At 38.6% G+C, this 24138-nt stretch overlaps 2 protein-coding genes across 8 annotated transcripts in view; one reads left to right on the forward strand and one right to left on the reverse strand.

The window, feature by feature from the left end:
• LOC105200951 (E3 ubiquitin-protein ligase lubel) overlaps window positions 1-12631 on the reverse strand; it is a 28602-nt gene extending 15971 nt beyond the window's left edge. For 3 of the 6 annotated variants that reach the window (XM_039452843.1, XM_039452839.1, XM_039452837.1), the window contains exons 1-12: window positions 12503-12631; window positions 9116-9205; window positions 8499-8900; window positions 7040-7225; window positions 6433-6657; window positions 5110-5573; window positions 3439-4709; window positions 2039-2334; window positions 1812-1907; window positions 1259-1423; window positions 504-863; window positions 231-414 (exon numbers count right to left, since the gene is read on the reverse strand). In XM_039452843.1, coding sequence (XP_039308777.1) covers window positions 231-414; window positions 504-863; window positions 1259-1423; window positions 1812-1907; window positions 2039-2334; window positions 3439-4709; window positions 5110-5573; window positions 6433-6657; window positions 7040-7225; window positions 8499-8900; window positions 9116-9205; window positions 12503-12610 — 3847 coding nt within the window. In that variant the 5' untranslated portion in view covers window positions 12611-12631. The remainder of the gene's footprint in view (window positions 1-230; window positions 415-503; window positions 864-1258; window positions 1424-1811; window positions 1908-2038; window positions 2335-3438; window positions 4710-5109; window positions 5574-6432; window positions 6658-7039; window positions 7226-8498; window positions 8901-9115; window positions 9206-12502) is intronic. The other 3 variants (XM_039452841.1, XM_039452840.1, XM_039452842.1) reach the window with 3 other exon arrangements.
• A 3756-nt stretch (window positions 12632-16387) lies between these two features.
• Window positions 16388-24138, forward strand: part of LOC105200881 (hillarin) — a 34824-nt gene continuing 27073 nt past the window's right edge. For both annotated transcript variants that reach the window (XM_011168669.3, XM_011168670.3), the window contains exon 1: window positions 16388-16522. The gene's annotated coding sequence lies outside the window, so the exon portion shown is untranslated. The remainder of the gene's footprint in view (window positions 16523-24138) is intronic.

A 24138-nucleotide genomic window follows, 5' to 3' on the forward strand; every position in this document is an offset into this window, starting at 1 on the left:
TTGAATAACAAAATATACCCGGGAAAAAATTTTTTATACATAATTATATAAATTTCAATATATATGGATAATTATATATAATTATGTATAATTCATAAAAAATTTTTTCCCGAATATCAAAATGATGTTTATTATATAAAATAAATTTGATGTATCTGAAAATATCGACAACATTGGGGAGCGCTATAACATTTTTATGATCGGCGCGCGTATCGAAAGTTTTCACTGACCTTCGTGCGGTGCAGCCTCCTCGTTTTCCACCCCGACCGGAGGACCCCAGATCCTCATTAAAAAGGGCTTGAGCTGATTCTTTTGTAGCTCGAGCAAAGTGGCGTCCTCGATACCGGCGTTATTGTTGAGAGCTTTGATAACTTCCGCGAGCGCAAAGTTTCCCTTTGCCATTATCTGTTCGCACTGCCAATTGGAAAGAACGACAAGTTCAATATTGATCAAAGTGCCGCGTAAATTTATCGAAGATTTATTAGATTTTTCCTCGTACGCACTTTCTGCTGCCTGCGTTGGATGGCTGTCGCGACTGCGTTCCACATGTCACCCTTGACAGATCGGAGGGCCTCCTTCGCTTCAGCCGGCGAGAGCACGCCGATGCTGTTCTCCTTCGATTCCTTGCCCTGCGCGGTCACCAGGACCTGCACGGTCTCCACCAGATGCGGCCACTGCGTCTGAAGCCACTCAATTGGATTCGATGCGCCTTGCGCTAACGCGACTTGCACGTCGTCGGTCGTAAATCCCTGCTTTTCGGCTTCCCGCAGAAGCTCCACTATCTCCAATCCTTGACGAGTCAATGTGGAGACTCCTTGGCTGGCACTGGAACTTGCCTCCACGTATCTCGGTTGACTGGGCTCCTGAAAACAGTAAAGGCACGATGCTATCAATATCTCAACGAAAATCGATAAAAAGCGTGAGATTGCAGAGTCAATGGATATTGTTACTGCTATAATCACATATGGCTAATCACAATCGCAGGGGCTCCGTCGTCACACAATGTCTTAGCTGTTAAGCGAGTGTCTCTCTCTAAATTAATACCAGGACTAGCAGTAGCTGTAAATGTACTAAGCAAATAAGCATAATAATAAATATATCAGTAAGAGCGATTTATTTAAGCGGTTGGAGGATGCTAGAAAAGTAAACACATCCTGCCTACGTTCACACCGAGGCTAATTATCGCGACGGTTGGATTGAACATGACGAGGTGTACAATGGAAAAATCCGTCAAGCTTGAGTTCGTAAGCGAGTTTACCCTGGAACGATAATAGAGATGGGTCGAGTCGATGGAATTTCTTCTAGTCCGCTCTCTGCTCCGCTGTCCAGTTAACAGCTGCTGAAGATATTGCTCCTGCAACGCTCGCGGATACAAATCGGGACTGTTTACGAAGCCGCTCTGATCCTGAAACAGATGCTCCTTCTTGTCCCTTTTATTAGAACGCACAAAAAGCGCGATCGATCATGCATCAACGCGAAAGATGCAAGACATTTTATCCCTTTCCCTTAAGAGAGGGACGGCGTGTAATAAATTACGCTGTTACCGTTACTTTTTTATAACAACGCTTTTGTAACGTTACAATTTTTCATAAAGGTGAAGGTAGGGTTGAAATGGTCACTTTTTTAACAAGTATAAACTCTTATCATTACTGTTATGAAAAATGATTACGTTACTACTAAATTGTTATTACAAAACAATAAAAGTAACAGTTACTCGTTACTTTCTATTCCTTGGAACAGTTTGCCATTGATGATCGGCCGTAAACAAACCTTCTAAGTTGACATTTAATTTATTTACAAATTTTGCTCACCTCACCGTCGCTGTCGTCGTAATACAAGTAACTCTTTGACGTTGCTGCCGACGCGGATCTTCCGAGACTCCCTTTTGCAGGGAGATAGTCATAAGTCTAAAATGTTTTAATACGAAATTCATTTCATGCCATTTAATCTTCCGTTTATGTAAAATCTTCGCTCGTCCATATTCGTTCGTAAAATATTTCACGGGCATAGATAACATTTTACTTTAAACAATTCTTACTTGAGTCGAGATACTCTGCGGCGGAGGAGATGTTCCCGTAGATATCGAATGGCTCTTCGTAAGCTTTCCTCGAATTTTTTCCTCGCCCGGCGTCGCATTCGTGTCTGCCTCGGAGGTATTCGTGGCAATCGAAGAAGACGTCAACACCGAGGATGACGCTTTTAACGACAAGCTCTCATCGACCGACGACGTCGCGTCTGTCGATTTCGACGACGCATCTTTTGCTTGCGGGGCTACAGCCGCGATTGCAGTTATAGAGTTCTCTACGAGAGAATCATTGTCTGGAGGAATCGTTTCTGAAAATCATAAATTTTCTCCATGATTCAGGGCGACTGTGAATTATTTTGCGCTATAGCTAAATTGTAATTTTTATATATTTTTATATATAAATTTGATTTATGGTTACGTCATTTCCAATAGTTTCTAAAATATTTTCATATATTATCATTTTCAAAGTCATCTGGAAATGTACGTTCATCATACTTTTATTGGAGATTGAAAGAAAAAATAAAATTGCGAAAGAAATACCGTTGGAGAATTCTAATGTGCAAGATTTAAACGTTAGTACTGTATTGCTACGCTTACAGGATTTTTTTTTAAATTAGTTTAACTATTAAAAAATCTGCTAATTTGCTAATCTGTTAGGTTTGTACGTACAACAAATAAATACATCGCTACAAATAAATACATCGTGTATCTATAAAATACGTGGCATGCCGCTTATAATCATCACAATTAATATTAATATTAATATTATTTAGTAACCTAATAGCGTCATTAATATCCGTTTATTTGAAATTGGTGCACAAAATGTCGACGGACGGTTTTAAAGGAAACAAGTTTTAACAGATTTCTACTGCTGAATAATTTTTTTTTGGTTTATACTAAATAAATCTTTCGCCGCTGACGCGTTTCAGCGTCGTCGAGCCAAATGCCTTGGCAATGATTTCCATCGATGGTCTGCCCCGGAATAAAGGAACATATGCCAAATGCACGCTCGTGCTTGAAACCGTCGCATCGCTTGAATGAATAATATAACGCCTCAGACATGAACGGAAGATGGCCGAATTTCAAATACGACTATGCATTTGGTGCCGTTGTAACATTGTACGAAAAACAGTTTCCATGTCTCTTTATTATTCATCCAAGGGAATACATCGAAGGTGGAGAACAACCAGTTGTACGGCTCGTAACTGCCGTTTTACGTAAAAATAGAAAGAGAAAGAGAGAGAGTGAGAGAGAAGAAAAAAAAGAGAGATGTGTACAAACGAATCTAGGTCATCCGCATTTTTGGACAGGAATAATTGTGGGTGGGCATCACATAGAATGGAAGCGTCACGCGTGACGTCACTTGGACAACTTGGTACCGAAGGAAAAGCTGATTTTGCGCTTCGGTCTACCTTTATTCTTGACGGAGCCGCTGTCGCCGCTCTCTTCGCTGTTGGAGATCTTCTTGGTCCGCTTCTCGGGCTCGTGATTGGGAACGCCAACGCTGTTCGACGCTTCGTTTTTTGGTGCTCGCGGCTCGATCGGGCTTGCCACGGAATCGTCGTTCAAGGTGTTCGGTGGCAATGCGCTGCTTTTCGTCTTGCAACAAACCACGCAGACGCGATCGTTGATCTTGTTGATGAAGGTGCAGTGTTCGCAGGCCCACTCCTCCTTCGGAATTTCCATGGACAACGCATTCGTACTTTCGACAATGTCTCTCTCCGCTGCCTTTTGTTCTTTCCTAGGTTGAAACGTTCGCGCTTGCTGCTGTTTCGTCTCACCGCTGTCCTGTCTCTTCAGTTGAGCTTCGGCGACTCGTACTGAATCCTTCGACTGACGGAGTTCCTTATCGATCGATTGCTGACGATCCTTAACTTGAAGATTATTTATCGTTTCAGGGAGATCTCGATCTTCTTTATCCACCTGTTTCCTTATTTCCTTGGAGGGCGTTTTTCTAAGGCCTTGATTGTCGGACTCGAGCGAGGATCTGCCGGAACTTCGTTTGTTGGAAGTACGGTCTAGATCGTCAAGAATGTCCTTTCGCCGGAACGATTCTTTTCTCGCGAGGAGCTCACGCTCTCGCGAGACATCGCGCACTTGTTGCTCTCTTCTCGTCGCACGCGATTCGACCTCGTCGACGTTCGCGCGATCTCTATCTGAATGTCCTCCTTGAGATGATTGCCTTTCCAGAAGGCGTGTTCTTTCTACGGATGTCCTTTTCGGAGAAGTTATATCTCGGGAAGGCGACTTCCCCATCTGACCGTCGCTCTCAAAAGACGATCTACGAGAATCGCGACGAGCGGAGGATCGTTCCAGGTCGTCCAGCATTATGTCCCTTCGAAGGGACGACGCTCTCTTTAATGCGTTCTCCACCCTTTCGAAATGATCGTCGGACGAGCTCGTAACTCGTGCTCGACTCGGCGCGGTAACTTTTCGATCAGATGACTCGTCGTCGGTACTTCGCCTTCGGCGGTCGCGATGAGTTCCGTTCTGAACGCGATCCAGCCGAGGATCTATCTTGGGAACCGTGCGATCATCATGACCGTAACGTCGTCCAGAAGAGACAGTGTTGCTCTTTTGAAATTCGTCGTAGCTTCTCGTGGGTGTTGAGTATCGTTTACTAGACGGACTCTCGGACCATTGGTCTTCAGCATTCATCAATTTTTCCTCGGACATTAGCGTCCTGAAAAATCGTGGAGATGTAAACATGATCGCGAGCATATGCGTTTAAATATTGACCAAACTAAATATATTTCGCAAAAGTTCTAAGAAAATTAATTGTTGTAAAAAAAAAATCACTAAAGATACCTAGAATGTAAGTTAATATTAATTGCCAAGTTTTGGAATACGAGGTATCAAAACAAATAATATATCTTATTGTTAGTGATCAAGAGAGAGAATTATTTTTTAATACATCTATATATTAATACTCATTTATAAAGTTTTTTTAATAAAACTCTTTAATTATATTAATATCTGCAATGTATAATAGTTCTTATAATATTGATAGCCTTTCATTATGTAAAAAAAAAATTTGTAATTATCAATAGATGTTATTTTAGTCGCAGAGTGTTTCCACTTACTCTCGCCGACCTCTGGACGCGAGACTTCTGGTATCTTCGTCGTAGTAGCTTCGTTGTCGTATGCTTCTGGGAAGGCTGCCGCGTTTACTTCTGGATCCACGGGAAAGCCTGTCATCCACATCGGACTCATCGGAGTTCTCGGAACTCGCGTCCGATGGTGACCCAGGTGACCTCCTCGATCGCGATCTCGAAGCGTAAGACTTCCTAGATTTCAGACTGGGAGACGGAGACGCCGGCCTCGATCTTCTACTGGACTTGATGCTCCTGGCCGGACTCTGCCCTCTAGAGAGAGATCCTGGATAATGTGGAGGTAGCATTTGCGCTGACGGATAGCCCATGGGATATCCCCATACACTTGGATGATGCAGGCTCATGGTGGAGCCTCCCATCGATACGTCCCAAGAGTTAGGCGGATACCATATCATCGGCATGCCGCCGGGCCCGAGATGTGCCATCGACTGGGCCTGAAAGAATTTTATCCATCACGGATCTTCCTGCATGTGTTAGATCTGCATATTTTTAGTTTACACATCCTCTTTTTGAAAGATAAAATTAGAAATAAAAAATTAATAGTATTTGCCATTATTTATATAAAATTATCTAGATAAAGAAATGTTACTTCTTCATTTTTACGTAGATTATTAGAATGTATATCTTCATTTTTATCTTGGATAAAGATGTTATCTTTTTCAAATAATATATTAATGTAAACAACAAGTATAAAATATTGTCTTTACTTTCAATTTTTTAATTATTATATTTATCCTAACAAAAAAATTTTTTGACATGATAACAACGGATTGCATAGATCAAAAAATAGTAGCGCAATGTAAAAATTGCACCAAAAGTGTAAGTGATTCGAAAAATTTTACAAAAATTTTTGTAAAAGTTTCAGAAGTAATTATAATAAGAATTATATTTTGTATATAGTTTTTATCTATCTTTGCTTATTGGTCGAAATCCAAAAGAAGAATATTTTTGGCAAGATTGAATTATTTGAAGAACTCTAGTTTTTACAAAAATAAAAATTTACAAGTATAAAAATATGAATGTATTGTTTTCATATCCTGAATTACTTAGATAATAATATTATCTTAATAAATAAAACAATATATAATTTTATCTTTTATCCAGATAAATTTAATCACTCTTATCTTAAAATTAAATCATCCTTATCTTACTCAAGATATGTTTATATGGTATATAATTTATCTCATCTTTATCTAGATTATTTTGAGTTACGTAAGTGCAGCACTGCCGATAACAGTAAGATTGATAATGAGAACAGGTATAACAGCACTTGTTTCCGAGCACTGAGAGTACCTGATGCATTCCTGAATTCCACATGTGAGCAGCGGTCAAATCGCAAACGCTGGCTGATTGCATCATGGTTCTACTTGGCGGCGGAGGTGGAAGTGGCGGTGCCGGTTTCGGACTGCCTACGCTGAGTGGTCTTCCGCTCAAAGTGTCCCTCGTATCAGCGGATGGATGTCGTCGCCTGCTCGCGTCTTGCGCCCTCATCACCTCCTGATATTTTCTGTATCTCTCCTAAAAATTCGTACATAACTTCTTATTTCGGTTTTTTTAAATAAAAAATAAAACTGTGAAAGACTTAATGAATGGCCATCGATATAGTAGCAAAAAAATGTATCTAAAATCGTCGAATGGAAATGACGTCACGAATATATATAATATATTAATTTATTTTAATGATTGAAAACAAGTTAAATGTAGAAATTAATAAATAATTAAATTTATAAGTTACTGTATCTTATTCATTTAATAAAAAAGAAAAAAAACTGTGTATCTTAGCTTTCTTATTCACAAATACATTTCATACACAATCTTGAGATTTAATTCATTTAAAATAAAATTAATTTGTTCTTTAATAGTTAATATATAATTATATATATATTATAGTTCCTCTTACCTGTAGAGTAGTCATTTTGTCTGTTCCTGAAGTGTCGTTGGAAGACGAGTTTAAGGTATTCGTAGATTTCGACACTCTTGCGCTAGAGTCTGGCGATGGTTTCGCATTGGAAAAATTGCGCCTCAAGCTCCCAACCTTGTCGAGCAAAGGGAGTTGCGCGGATCCTTTGATTAGCGCCGATTTAGCCTAAGCGCGAAACTTTAACTTAATTACATATCGTGGACGTAAGGAGGGAACAACACTCGGAATATATTGTCGACAATTGTAGATGTTCGTTTGTGAAACTCCGCTGATATTGTTATTGAAAAAAAAAAACGTCAGGTTTAAATAATCATGACCGTGGGGCGAATATTAAAACTCCTCTCCAAAAACAAACTCTTCTAAAAAAAAAATAACAGGTTTAAAAAAAGAATAAATAAATAAATGCAAGCTGGCTTATCTCTGGACATCTCAATGCGTCGAGAATGATTAAAAACAAAAAAAACTTATACATAACACGTCATAAAATTAAGAAACATAAAATATATAAAATAAAATTAAAAAAAAAAAACATGTATCACTTTGAGCGTGGCAGGTTCAAGCAGCTGGATGGACAAGTCCCGTGTGTGCTGAAAAGAAGGCGGGGTACAAATCGCGTGTAAAAATAAATCATGCGATGGTGGTACACCGTAACGGTACGGGAAATATGGAGTGGTACGATGCCAATAGAAGATTGTGCTCGTGTGCGAGAATGATCGTGTTCACCGTGTTCACCGTAGCCTGCCATATTCACAACCACTCCACAGAGATCATCCGCGGTAAGAACGATCCGATTACACGATACGACAAATGCCCGGCATTACGAAGGCGTCGACGCGCTACGTTCGTCTTTTCCGCGTCATTACGTCTGCGACAGAACTGGAAGAGAGAACGGGTTCAGTGAATACGGCATCAGTGTCTTGCGGTAACATGGTGTATTAAAAAGCAACGACAACATGTACAATAAACATCTGAACGTGAAGTAGAATCTGGATATAGAACAATATCAACGATCATTGAAAGCTCGCAAGGGCAGTAAGTTACGCTTGAGAACGCCTCGGTGTGACGTTTCGAGTAAAAGCTACGTCGTTTCAATCAACAACGTCGAGAGAGAGAATCAGCATTCAGCGATCCGACTCCGTGAGCACCCGGCGCGACGGAGACGAGGTTGGATTTGGCGATAAACAGCTCCCGTGACCCGGAGTTAGTCACTGATCCAATCTTGGCGACCGTCGCCAAGAAACAGACACTTGATCGCGAAAATTCATTGGCCGCACAGCGCAACCTGATCTCCATCGAGCCCGAGCGATCCCGAAGCGATCCTTGGGTGCGCGGACGCTGAGGAACATCGAGGACCTATTTATACGGTCGACGACTGGCGTCAGCGCCTGGAAGAAGATTCACGAGCAGTCAGGGGATTTCAGGCCAGGGCGCAGCCTACCTGCGTGGATTTGCGATTCCTCCGTGGCGGTGGCACTGGCGGAGGATTCAACAGGTTCTCCCCCTTCGGCGGCAGTGGCGGTCTGTTTCGGCTCGCGTTGTCAGTCAAGATCCTTCTGCGGACGTGGCCCTTTCGCTTCGGGTGCTTGTGATTCATGTCGTCGCAGGCCTCGCAGTAGCTCTCGTTGCACGTATCGCATCGCGCGAACACGTTCTCGGTCCCGCACAGGGCGCACTTACCGGCGTTCGATCGGGGCGTCGAGGGTTTCTGGGCTTGCGGTCGGGTCGGAAACTCGATGATCTCGTAGTCGGGGTCACCACAGTCCCCGGAGAGCGACGGTGGCGGGATCTTCGGGGGCGATGGTGGCCGACGAAGCTGCTGCTCTGCTTCCCGTTGCTGCTGCTGCGTTTTTTTTTTTTTAATCGAAGAAATGTGTTTACTTCATAGATCAATATTATATCAATGCAAACAAATTAACGTGTTCTCCGTAAGATCAAATAAAATATGTTGTAATACAAATTTTCTCAATAAATGTATCTTTTTATTTTTTACAATAATCACAAAATTGAGAGATAATTAAAAGTAAAAATTAGAAAAGCAGCTGAAAAAAAACCTACCATGACCCAGTGGGGCATGGATCTTGCCATTCGCAACTTGGTGGACGGATTTGATATGGCCATCGGTCGCCATTTCTCAGCTCCCGGGTTCTATGCAATAACAACAGGGCTTTTATTAATTTCCTCTTTCGGAATTATAGCGATATATTTCAGAAGCACGCGAAAGGCATCTCCATCACGTTTATTACTCAAATTTTGCAACAATCTCTGGCACGAAATTCTGTTTATGACAACTGCAAAGATTGTTTACATGCAAGAGCCCTATAAGCGCTACACTATCCCTACAATATTGTTCAATATTTTAAATATTATTTTAACATTATGGGCATATTGTAGGAATATTATATGTTTGTTTTTATATGATATTCGTGGCATCATCCATAAAATATTATGATAATGTTCCACAAATATTATTTTACTCAAAAATTAATGTGAATTCTTGTGTACAAAATATTTACAAACTTTATAATTATTACATTCGAAAGTTATAATATTCTCGATAATTTAAAATATTGAAGTAAATAATATTATTTACTTCTCAAATAATATTCATATACTATTAGAAGTGGACATATAATCACATTTTACTAATATTAAATAATATATTAAATATACATCGCAGGAATGTTAATATTAAACAATATTGTAGCGCTTATAGAGAGACGTGCATTGAAATTATTATATATAATGAAATTACTATAATTAAATAATAGACTTTAAAGACTAAATCTGGCAGCGACGCGGAAACGACACGCTTCGTTTGAAGCAAAGTATCAAAAAGCCTAGATGTCCGCGAAGAGTTCTGGCAGTATCCTACCGCTATAACAGCGTGCCAAATGTGAATTGATGTCATCGCACCTTGGGCTCGCGCACGTTCGAAGCCTAAATAATTTCGGCGTCGCTGCCGAAGATAATCGAGACTGCACAAGTGGGAACCGTCGCGTCGCGGGAAAGCGTGACGTCAGAACGGTGATCCGTCGCCGGAAGCTGGACCGACCGGGATCTATTTTTGCGGCCGGGAAAAAGCGTGTTCCGCGTCTAGAAATAAAGCCGAGCCGCGTGGCGCGCGACACTGTAATATTTTTTTCGCGGCGTGTGGGTGACACCGATATCTCTTTTCCTACGCGAAACGTCGGACGCATAATTAATCTTGATTTTGGGGCATCTTGGGTCACACGTTTTTTTAGAACGTAACTGATAAAGGGCGGACGACTTATGAATCAGGTTTCAAGAATATCTTGAGCATTTTTGTATTTATATTTGTATTTTATATTTGTGGATCTCGTTCTCTACCCACTCATTCACGCTGCATCTTTTTACTGAATCGCAGGAGTTTGTCGAGTAATTCGATTAATGTGAAGATATTCACATGACGTTATCCAAAACGAGAATAAACGTAACCGCGCCGTGAAAAGCTTTCGCTCGCGAGAGACGTGAGGCGGGAGTTAGTTTCTTGAATTAGAGCCGTTTGTATCTTTAGAACGTTCACTCTTCTGTTCTTCTTGTAGCATAGATTTGTTCTATTTTGGTTTCTATTTTACATGTCCGGGAAATCCGCAACGAATCCATGGAAAGGTACACAAACGGTGTGCCAATTGTACTTTGTAATTTTCTCGTTAAAATTTTACAGTGCCAAAATGTCGAAGAAGAATAAAAACTCATTTAATTTATTTAAATGAAAATTAAATCTAAATCTAAATGTGTACTATCTATTTCTTGTCACTTTTACACTTTTCCTTTATCTCCTTTTATCCAGACATTTTGTCCCAAAGCGACAAGACGGGATAAAAGAAAGAAATGCAAGTGGAGCGTGCATCGCAGAAATATTTCTCGTTGAAATTGCATACGACTGCGCAAGCTGGAAATCATCCAACTTCTGGTTTATCGAGAGAATTTCTGTCCGCGAACTTCTTTCACGCTCAGACACATCCTTGCATTTTATTCGTGTTTGGAGTTTAGATGTTGCTATAAGCCCACCAGATGTGCAATTTGAAGATCCGTTTATGCTTTCGTCACACTTCCGGCAGCCATGCGCGATATCGCATGGTTACGGAATAATTAGACAATGGTTAGCATGCGAAGCGTAATCCGGTAAGGGATCTCGAACCGGAAGTAACTGTCACAGGCCTAGCACCGGGTTACAAGTTACAGATAACACGTACGCGCTAATTCGCAAGCCTAACTTTCCGGGTGGCGGTAGTGTGAGAAACCGGCCCAGCTTTATCTTTCATTACGTTATTCCAATAGTCGCTGGTACCCGCATAGGGTAGATGCATGCGCGAAGAACGCGGCGAAGAACGAGACTGGCAATTCGCGAGGCAACGGCATGGATTTTAGACGCAGAGCAATAAATAATTATTTTCGTAAACACGTTCGTCCTTTTTCTAAATAAATCAGAACATTGAATGTTTAAAAACTGAAGATTTTAAAATTGGAGACTCTAAAATTTAAAGATCTTTTATTCGTTCCTGTAGAAACATTCGCATAAATCCGTCGAATGTTCACTATGTAACATCGTAATTAAATATCGCGCTGTTAGACGAGCAGTTTTCCTATTGTACTTTTATTTATATATCTTTGCCCTGAGAGAAAAAATTACGAAATTTTAATAAGTATTTGTTTAAATAGTTGCAATAAAATATTTACTAAATGTAAATAAATATTTATTTAGTACGAGAACCGCTAATTTAATTTAACTATTATTTTTTCATGGAGTAAATATTTATGTACTGTAAATAAATATTTTATCGCAACTGTTCAAACAAATATTCACTAAAATTTAGTAATTTTTTCTCTCAGTGTAGAAATATAACCCTAATTTTTAAAAACATAAATAAAAATTGTTTTCTACCATAGCGCGATCGCTTCGTTGTTCAATATCGTATACTCAAGAGATACAAAATAATTTGATTGATCCCATCTTTATATTTTAAGTTCGAAAACGCGCACTCGTTGATGCTGCTATCCGCATTGTGCCCCACGCGGACAAAGTTAAATGTACGCGCCGTGCGCACTCCGAGTCGATGCACCATGCGAGCTCCGATTTAGACAATCCGTATCCACGACCGACCTATCGTCACGTCACAGATCGTTCCGTGGACCACGTCGACAATGCACTGAGATCTTGGGAAACTGACCAGCAACGCTTTTCTATCTTAACAGCGTTTTTTTTCCGACTTATTATTATTTTTTTTTAATATCGCAACGCGACTTAGATTTTTTAATCGTCCGAAGAATGTGGAATCACGTAAACTTGTTCTTATCGCGAGCGGCGTTTCCTTTTTCCTTTCTTAATTAAGAGGAAGATAAATGACGCGATATGGAATATCATTACGAAAGCTATTCGAGACGGAAGATGCACTCGGCGGTACGAATATCGGCACTCACGTTCATGTGGGACACCTCGCCGGGGTTGACTTTTCCGGTTTTTCTCGGGAACTGGTCCGCACGGTACTGGGCCCTGTCTCCGGTGTTGGCTTGGACGGCGCTGCTCATCTGCGAGCGACCGCTGCATCGCCGCCGAAATCTATTTCCGTAACGCCGCGTCTGCTGGACCGGTGCCACCGTTCACGCCGTGATCTCCCCGTTCGCGTAAATATATCGCGATGCTCGCTGTGGTGTGCGCGCAGCTTAAACGTTAGAGCTAGTATCGAAAGCGGCTAGCAACCATAGCTACGTGTTTGTCTTGTTCCGAGCGAAAACAATAATCACTCTTTTTTATTTAGTTCTCCAGACAAGCAGATTTGCTAAGATGTTTCTAGCGATTTTTAATTGACAATATTTCAACTATTAAAATTCGAATTAAAATATATTTTATCTGATGTATTTTATTTGTAGTCGTGCCCATCTCACTTCGGACAGAAACAATGATCGCTCTTTTCTTTAGACAAGCGAATATTTGGATGAGATATTTGTAACGTTTCATGATTTTCAATATTTTGATTATTAAAATTCGAATTAAAATACTACGGAAATCTGAAAATTCATGTTTAAAGATAAAATTACCTCAAATCATTAGAAATTATTATTTCAGAAATATAAAAGATTTTGTCAAGAAAGGAAGAAGGGGATATTGGGGGCATATATGGTTACCCCTATTATGATAGGCCTGATATCTGTGTAATTGTAAAAAGCGTACACCATAGCAATACGTTGAAAGGTCACTACTAAGGATTAGAGAGAAAAAAAGAGAGAGAAGAGCAATAAATATTTCACTACTTTGAGTCTAGAATCTGTCAAACAACATTTGACGAATATAATCGTTCAAATTTCAATATAGTATATTAATTATTTACAATATTATTCAATAAAATGGAAATGGATGCCATATTACCCTTTTCTCCTCTATCTGTCTCATTCTAGACAAGAACAATGGTCTTTTAAATAGGCAGATATTCGATATGAAATGTGTTTATTTAGTTCTTCTTGGTTTCTAATATTATACATTTTAATCATTAGAATCCGAATTAAAAATCTAAAGAAACCTTAATATAAATTTTTAAGAATAAAGTTACCTTAGAAATTAAAAAAAAAATGGAAAAGAAGAAAAAAGGAATTTATACTTATGTCCATCTTGCTTCCGCCAAAAACAATGACTGCTTTCTTTAGTTCTTTAAAGAAGCAGATATTTATATCGCTTCTTGATTTCCACACACAATATATCGATTATTAAAACCCGAATTAAATTTTATAAAAGTTCAAAGATTAATTTTTAAAAATAAAATATTATCTCAGAAATTTAAAAGATTTTGTCAAAGGGGGAAAAGAAGAAAAAGGAACTTATGTGTTATAAAATTCCGGATAAGAACAATGCCCTCTTTTTACAATTCTTTTCTTGGCTCTTAATATAACATATTTCGGTTGTCAAAGTTAAAAAATTCTAAAGTCTCAGAATTTTTCTTAAGAGTGAGATTACAGTTATCATTTTAGAATATAAAGAATTATGAGGAAAGAAGAGAAAAAAGGAGCACGCTGATGTGTAGCATCAAGAAATCTGCAATTATGTAAATCGCGCGGGAATATATTAACGGAATGCCGGCGCGACATCGCTCGAAGTTGACTTATGTCCAATCCGTAAATTTACATGGTAAATTTGTTGGCACGCCCTGCTGTCACCGTGAACGCTTCACATTTGATACGGTCATCGCGCGAAAGCATTATTTGCTTATTACATTCCAATAAGAAGATACGATATAATTCCATATCTGTTACGCTACGTGAACCTTAATTGACTCTGCTACTTTGTGTCGTTGCTGCTTGTTATCCTTTAGCCTTACGTGGCGTGTACACGGAAACGAGCTCAGAGCTGAAACGTTATAACTAAATAGAGTATAACAGAGCGTATAAACTTCTGGTAACGGTCGGGCAATATGTAATCTGTCGTTGCCTCTGTTGCATCATTGCTTCTCTCCTCGTTCTCTTACCTTTCAGCAAATCGCCGCTTCCCACGTACGCGACATTCTCGCGCCACACGTGGGCGCGCACACACACGCGTTTTTACGCGGAGCGATCCTGTACTTTCTGCCTAGAAATGCTGGCTCCGAGGAAGCGAGCGCGATACAAGAAAACACTTTTAAGGTACAACATCCCCGATGCAAAACAGTGACCTTTACAAATTCGCGGATCCGCCAAGTTGCAGCCGCGCCGGTAAACAGCTCGATCCATTCGATTCTCTTAGCAGAGTCATTATGGGTATAACCAGTCCTTGTAGCTTATATATTTATTGCAACATCTGCCGGATCATCGTGCTAAGTCACTGCATTAAGTCATTACACGGGCAGTCGCGGCATAATTATGAGATAACTCCAATGTATCGCACAAATACATTTTATACAGCTATTCTAGGATATCATAATATCAATTACACGGAACCAGAAACGACACACATTTTATGTATTTTGTAAACGTATTTTCATAATTAGAAAATCTTCCATATAAGCACGCAATATTTCTAGAATACGTTGTACAAATATTATTAAAAATTAAAATAATATTTCGAGAATATTATTCAATATTTTTAATATTATTTTAATATTCTGGGAATATTTTGTTATACGCCAGTGTTTACGTAATAATCGTAGCATATTACTTCGATATCCGTGAAATGTTATAAAAATGTTCTACGAATATTATTGCGGTTAAAAATTAATGTAGATTATTGTGCATAAAATATTCATAAACTTTATAATTCTTGCATTTAAATGCTATAATAATTTGATAATTTAAAATATTGAAGATATACCAAAATATTAAATAATATTATTTACTTTTTCATATAATATTTATATAATATTATCAAGAGTGGACATATAACCATTTATTATTAATATTACAGGAATATTATTTAATATGAAAATAATATTATACACTTTAATTGTCGTGGTCGCTTTTAGAGCTGACTTGACAAAAAATTAAAGTACGCCTCATAAATTACTAATTCTCTCGAAATTTCTCCAGAGAATTGTAACTAATAAATTTTTCTAGCAAGTAATAACTTTTTAACTGCAAGTTTCTGATACACATAGCATTTTTTAATTTCTATTCTTTGAAGAAAAAAAAGAGGGATAAATTTATTCTGAAAAACGGCATCATGCGGTATACGTCGTCGCAGGTGATGGTCCCAGGTCCTCGCTAGGTGAGCGCGCACGGGAGAGTGACCGTTACGCAGGTAGGACGCAGGTCGGTTCTCCAACTGTAGCGCCACCTGAGTCGATCCATCGTTGGTGCCTCAAAATGGCCGTTCCTCTCACCTCAGACCTTCCTGGAACGCCGACGGAGGCAGGTGGCGATATTCAGGTCCGATCTGACTCGCGAGACTGCCTCACTTAGTGCCGAGACCTCATTCCAGGTGGCGGACAGCCGAAACCGTGTCACCCAACACGTCCGTACGCGCCGCGCTGGAAGGTCGAAAGTGGCCGTCGTGCGTGTAATCGCGCGAGAGTAGTACTCGTGGAGGTGTAGCCGAGAGTATCCGCGGCGAATCCGCGAGGCGAGTCCGACGGGATCCTGGAGTCTGGTTCCGTCGACGAGCGGCGATCGATATCGCAGCGATCGATCGCTGGTGAACAGGTGGACCCGATCGGTGATCCGCTCGACTCGCTCCTCTCCTCGTCTGCGCGCGCGCATGTGGAGCTCGCGAAACGGAGCGAGGCACTTGCTTGGTGATTTCGATGCGCGGTACGGAAATAATCGGTAGTCCGAAGGGGACCGCGAGTGTTATCGCGCGCGCGATTGTTACGTAGTGCTCCGGGGCTCGTCGTTACTTGCGATCTTGGCTGCGGAGTAGTCGCGCCCAAGGCGACATCAAGGACCAAGTCGGCTCGAGTACGAGAGAAGGCGACATGCCTGGCAGTCACGGAAGTCATCGAGACTGCTCGTGGACGACGCCAAGACGAGGATTATGAGGACGTACGTATCGCCGCTCGAGGATAAGGATTAGTATGTCGATATATTTGCGTTTTCGAAAAGTAAGAGTCCACTCCACTTTTATCGCCGCTCCACGGTTCTGTGATTTTCGACAGACGACCGTGCAGAAAGAAATTAACACCGTCAATTTCACGAGTGTGAGAAGGATCACCAATATTTGTGATCGGCTGAATGATTAATAGTGATTAATGGTTGTCTGTCTTCTGATGATAGTGTGTCAATTCTGGAACATTTCCTGGTAGCACGATCACCTAGTTTATTCATTGATGTTCAATCGATTTCACGGATTAGGAAAGTCGAGTCTACTTGCAGATCTACGTGAATAATTGGGAAATTTCTCTAGACAGCATCCTCTAAGTCTTGAGTAATTATTCATCCTCAGTAATTATTCAATATTTAGCACCGATGGCTAGTGTGAAACCAGTCGACTCGCGAGGGTATCGTGGGATCAAAATTAGGACATGTATATAGATACATCAATGGACGTATCGCAAAATTAATTGAGTATTCCACAGATCAGAATATTCCTATCGCATTTTGCGAATGTCTTGTAGCTTTATGAATAACCAGCAAGAAATCGAAAAATTAAAATCTTGCTTAGAGTTCGGTACGTTCCAAACAATGGTTCCAATCAATTAAATAAAAAAAAAAGTTAAAGAAGTTCTCGTTCACTGACTACTATTAGTTAATTTTGGCTCAGTTTAACTGATTCTACGTTATTAGTCTAGACAAGTCAAAATTAATAAATTAATTTAATATCCTAATTTTTGGAGATCAATGTGTTTTATTTCTTTCATCAATTAATCCTATATGGAAAGAAATTTTTTGCTAAAATGTTTAATCTAAAAATTTAGTTGAAAACAGATTTGAAAAAAAATTTATTAGACTATCAAAATAATTATGTTGATCGCTCAAACTGATTGTTAGAATGTTAAAACTTTTTGCAGCATTGCTCATCATGTTTGAACATCTTTCGTAATTACTTGGATGATCCAACAAAATTATTTTCAAATCCATTGGATTGGCATAAAAGTCATATCGTTCTTATTTTGTGTAAAAGCATTTTTTTCATGTAAAGTAAAAACTTTCATTCACATAAAAAACAAACCAACATGATATTTTTTACCAAACTAATACATACATTTTTAAATACTTCAGCAAAATTCTTCTTTCGCGTAGTTAAACATTTATTTCTCTATCGATATAGATCAATCTTGATTTAACTTACTTCTATTTTTAAGAACTAAAATTAGAAAATGATAAAAAGTAAGCAAATCCGAGATTAAAGTTAATCTACATCGATTATATGAAATACGGAATGATACGATTGGCGATGCCGTCCGTCTTTTTCGCGGCAGGTCCCTTCATGCTGCGTAAATACATTTACAGAGATACGACAGGAATCCATCTTGCATAATCCCTGGTCATTTTTTCTATATTACGAAACTTGGTCGTTGCTTAAAGAATTGGCATAAATCTGCTGCAGGATTAAATGCTGCGATATTTCTTCTCCCATTCGCGCGCGCGCGCGCACGCGCGTATTCCCGTTACATTGTTGTTTTCGTGAAACAACGTTCCCGTGCGCATATCCGAATCGAGAGTCGCGGCCGCATTCCCCGCGGTTTACCTCATAATAAAATTTCTCGTGTCTCGCAGCGTGTGCGTGACACGGCGAGACGCGAGATGCGTGCGTGCGGCCGCAGCTCGGCGCGCATAAGTACCTAGAAGAAGGTGGGCCAGAAATGAGGACACGAGCACTTGAATGGGCATTATCGCACGATAAACGACGCGAGGAATGCCATAAATAATTTTTACGTTGCGCCCAAGTTCCGACGCGCGTCTCGCTTTCTTCCTTACTTTTCCGAAAGCTGATACGCTCCCATCTCGTCGCTCTCGACTCTAGATCTCGGCGCTCGTCGCACTCTCTGAATTGGAATCAGCGTATTAGTCACTGATTTGCCATGCTATACTTATAACTGTGATCGTCAGTGACTAATCACGGTCTTTCAGCGATTCCAAATAAGGGGTTTATCGGATTCTCTGGCAAATCGAAAAACACGGCATTTTTCGATATTGTGTAAAACTTTTGTTTAAAAAAATAGATATACAATGTGTTTCTGTTTCAAAAATATGTATATTTGTTTAAAAAAGTACGATACAAATTTATATTAGAAAAGTGTTGTTAAACTTTGAACGTATTTTATTTCAGAATATCACTTTTTCAAAGAAGTATATAAAAAGAACAATTTTATTACAGCACCTAAAAATTAAAAAAAATAATTTTACATTGGACTATCAAAATAATTACGTAGGATTTTCAATGATAATGTTGCTGCAAACAGTTTTGAAATTGTAGTTAATCAAATTAAACATCCAATGCAATTTTTCAAATGATTTAACACAAATATTTTAAGATCTATATTTCAATCAATCTCTGTGTAATTACAATGAATCATATATGGTTTATGTGAAATTAATGTAAAATTTTAAAGCAACTTTCAATAACATTTGACATTAAATCCAGGATCCTTTTTTGATTTTTTTATTTCTTTTTCTAATTTTTATCAAGAAGAAATTTTTCGAGAAAACTTAAAATTCAAACGCAATTTTGTATAAAATTAAATTTTTTAAAAACTTTCTTCCGTGATTCGACAAATGCGAAGAAAAAAATTCTTATCTTTTAATATCAGATAATTTATTGGAGCTGAATTCTAGCTATCACGTGTGTTTGAATTCTAGCAAACACGTGTATTTATTTAGAACGCTATTATTATTTTATTTTTTCATATTTATTCTAATGTTCCTTTTTTTAAATAAAAATACATACTCGTATTTTCATAGCAGAAACACAATATTTATCTATCTCTTTAGATAAATATTTTCCATGATGTTGAAAAATTCTACTCTATTTCTCGATTTGCTGCTACACATAAAAAAAATAGTTTTACAAAATATCTAAATAATTTAGCTGAATACAGATAAAATAATTTTGTTAAATTATCCAAATAATTATTATTGGACTTTTACCCTGATTGTTAAAATTGTCAAAATTTTTTGCATCATTGCTCATCATGCTCGAGCACCGTTATAATTATTTTGATGACCCAATAAAATTATTTCCCGATTTGTATTAAATCTAAACGTTTATATACTTCAGCAAAATTATTCTTTCTGTGTAGGATAATTATTTAAGAGAGAGCAGAAGGGGAAGAGGAAGTATTCTAACTGATCAGAATTAGCGTATTATCACTGAAAGACAGCGCATATACCACAGATTGATACAGTTATAAACGTAGCATTGAAATCGGTAAAATTTCATCGATTCCGATTTTCGAGGCGGACTTTATCGGCAACGAGGCGGCCTCGCCGATCGCGATTGCGTGAATTGCGTACGTGTAGGTGTGATTACGCCATCGGGTCTTTTGTAACGAGCGACGCGATAAATGACGCGTCGCTCTCTCGACGGCGATCGCCGGAAGACCGCATAATTTATAAAGGAGCAACGCGCCATTACGCGGCCATCGGTATCGGCGCGGCGCGGTCCGTTCCTCCGGCTCCGGAGTTATGCAATTCGCCATAATCGCACCGCCTCGGTCGCATTCCATTCGGAGAGTCTCGCTGTTCTCGGTGTACGCAAAGCGCCGCCGACTGCCGCTCGATCGCGCAGGGACGGATCGCGGACGGAAAGTAAACGAACCGTACGTCTCGAATCCCCGGAGTGGTCGAGAAACGACCTTGCGTATCTGTGTCTATTCCTCTAAGATTGAACATTTCCTTTAACATTCCCTTTAACACTCGCTCGCTTCCGGTTTCCGTTCACGATTTCTGCTCCGCGCGTCGTCAACTCGAGGCTTCGAAAAGGTCGCTCTCCGTGCCTGCGCGGTCGCTCGCACAAAAGTCGCTCGCGACGGCAAAATTTATGGGAATTTTACGATTTCCGCACTTCGCCGTCGAGCGCGGAGTAAACCGTGTGCGGCTTAATAAGATACGCGTTAAAGATTTCCGTTACGGGAGCGAGCGGAGCGCTCGCTCGGGCAGAGATACCGGACATTAATCGCGCAGCGTTCCATTACGAAAATTATCGTTCCGATTGAAACGTAAGCTCTTGCGCGATGATGTGTCACAAATTGCACGGATGAGGACAGACGGGTGGAAGGGGACGAGAGGGATTACGACAGGGTCGATTTATCATATTCTATTAGCGGATAACAGGACCTACCACCTGTGCACGGCCGCCGTAGGTATCGCGGGCAACTCGATGCAAGACGTTAACGCTATCGGGCACAGTTGCGTCATAATCAATATTACGCATTATTAGTTCCATCGCCGGGACAGTTACGAGGACTAGCTGGATTATGTACAGCGCGGTGGTGTGGCAAGCATAAACATTTGCACGTTTATGAAGTTTGAGCCGTGTATGTGGTAACGGCCACATCGAGTATCTGACAAAATGAGAATTCGATACCGGAAAACAGAAAGTAAAGTAAATGTACGGAATTACGTCACTTTAAGCAAAGAGTAATTTTTGACAGACTATTTGAAAGAAATAAGGTGTTAGGCAAGACTACACCGAGGGAAAAATTAGCAAGTTTTAATAAATATTTATTTAAATGGTACTAAACATTTACTAAATGTAAATATATTTATTTAGGACAAGTACCATTAATTTAAGTATCATTTTTTTATAGAATAAATATTTATGTGCCATAGGTCATATTTCAAATATTTCAATAGCATTATTCGAATAAATATTTATTAAAATTTACGAAAATTTTGTTCTTTCATTGTATAAATTTAATCTAAAGCTATTATCGTATTACATTATTGCAGTAAGAATTTAAGAATAAACTTAGTCGTGGATATGTTGAGCACATTTCGTGCAACTGTCCGGCCATCGGCCATCTTGGACAAAAATTTTTAGGGGAAGTGATTATCATCTCTAATCAAATCAGATAATTTTAAGACAGAACCCCGGCGGGTCGTTGGGTTCTTCAAGAACCTCGACTTGGCCCAAACCTGAGTAAGGCCTTGATCACAATAGATCTCATAAGTCGGTGATACGCCCAGATCCTCTCCATCTAATTTAATTTAATCTAGTCGTGAACAGTTCAAAGTGACAGATTCTCGACATGGGTTTTTAAAGCGGGAAACCGCTTTGCACGAAAAATCACATTATACACGTTTACTTACTTCGACGAAACCATTTAATATACTTTAACGTCTGCTTTTCGGTAATGTTTAAAACACTTTTAATCAGCTGTATTTTATTACAGACACAAAATAAACTACGGTAGCGTTATTCGAGTGGCGTTATTTCTTTGCAATTGACGTAGATTCTACGCAATTTATCTTAAATTGCGTAGAATCCACGTCAATGTCAAAGTGCACGAAATCACTATTATGTCAACGGATATGTATATATATTTAGATTACAGATTTCTATCAATCTGTAATATAAATTTATATACATATCCGTTGATATAATAGCGACTTTGTGCACTTTGACATTGACGTAGATTCTATGCAATTTAACGTAAATGTTGCGATTAAATAATTTAAAATTATCTAGATAAGGAAGGTAGAACAAATTACTTGTAAATGTATTTGAGATCAGATAAAAATAAATTATTTATTTTTAAATTTATGAATCTGGATAAAAGATAAAATTATATCGTGTTGTTCCGTTTTATCTAATTTTAAGATAATATTACTATTGAGCAAATAAATTTGGAATATAAAAACAATATATTTTCATTTCATGATTAATAATAATTAAATAATTAAAATAAAGCAAACTCTTTATGATTTAGACAATATTTTATTTCAACATTTTAATATATAACAAGTTGATAGCCCCACCTTTAGCTTTTGTTACTGCCTTCATATATTTTTAAACACAATGATTACTTTAAAATAATTTCTCCTCATTGTAATTTATTTAATTATGATTATTCATAGGCAATAAGTTATGCTGTAAAAAGAGCACATGCGAATTTTTACTTCTTAAACAGGTTGATAACTTTTTTTTCTTTAACGCTGTAAGAGCAACTGAAGCACAAAACTAAAAAAATAAAAATACCGCTTAGAGTTTCTTCAGAGATAAATATTTCTTGAAAAAAATAGCTTTAGAATGTATTATTTGCATTAAAAAAAAATTTCTAAAAAACTTTTGCATACGCTTTTTTCTAAAAAAAAAAAAAAAAAAAATGCACAGTTTAAAACGCGCTTTTCTGTAGAATACCTGTAACATTTAGCCACGACTGTACATTACTTAATAGTACTTCCACCACAGAATAAAGACAAAAACATTTTTCGTGAAATATTCTCACCGATTGTCGCGCGTTTAATTATAAAAATAAGCCTAGCGCGACCGTAAATAAATTACTTTTTTTTTACGACGGTTCTCTGGTGCACCTCTGGACTTTGTCGAGAGTCAATGAACTATCCCAGCAGCGTCGAGAGCAGGTCGTACACACCGTGGCCTCATTTACAAAGAATTAGCTCATACTCTCGCGATGCGAGGGCCGCGATACGCGCCGCGACGTACGTACAAAATGCTTTCTCCCGATATGGCGGCGTGCACCTCGCGTGCGTGTTCGCTCTTCGGAAAGAAGAAACTTTCCGATACGTTCCATTGGTACGTCACCACCGAGGACCACGATCGTCTCTACTGGGCGCATCGGATTTAATTCATGGTTAAGAAATTCGTTAGAAATTATAGTCGCGAAAGTAAAAAACAGGAGCAATGACCCCGTCAATTGATTGTGAAAAACCTGATTCGTTGTTCCGTGAGAAAGAGAGAGAGAGGGAGAACCGGAGATTAGGCACGTGTCGCGTTTTGTGAATGCGTTACTAATAACATGTCGCAAGCGCTATTGTCCCAGCCGTTTACACGAAGAATTTTACCATGAGCGCTCTACTACGTTTCCACGAAGTCGACTTCTGTTTCTAATGATCGATTAAATTCTTATTTTGGATCCATAAGGTAGAGATTTGAATTTTATTTCACATGCATACACTGAGAAAAAAATGTGTTAAAAAAATAAAATATTTACCTCGATACAATCAACTATTGGGTTGATTCGATCAACAATTATTTAGTTGCACAAAAAAATATAGTTTAATCAACCATTTAAATTGTTTATTCAAGAATTAATTAAAGCAACTCATTATTTAGCTGCACGTATTGAACTAAATGGCCATAGTTATGTAAGAAACGTCCAATCCACATGAAATCTGTTTGGAGAAAAATGTAAATAATATTTTATATAATTTAAAAGTATACGTAAAAAAAATGTACGTACTCTTTATTGATTATAATAATTCAAAAATTATAATTTTATGGGTTGAACATTTCTTACATAGCTGTGACCAAATATTTCAGTCAAATTTTTCAACAAATTCTTTTCTCAGTGTACATAAAAAAAAATACTGCCAAAAAAGCGATTACTCATTTTTTTTTAATCAGTAACAATTATCTTTAACAAAAAATACAAAAATTTCTTAACAATTGTCTTAAAATATACTTGTCATAAATTTGAGAAAAACTCATTATCTTGTATTTAAGTAAAAAGTTTGCTTTTTTAAAGGATACTTAT

The sequence above is a fragment of the Solenopsis invicta genome, chromosome 8 (genome assembly GCF_016802725.1).
Source record: "Solenopsis invicta isolate M01_SB chromosome 8, UNIL_Sinv_3.0, whole genome shotgun sequence".
NCBI lineage: Eukaryota > Metazoa > Arthropoda > Insecta > Hymenoptera > Formicidae > Solenopsis > Solenopsis invicta.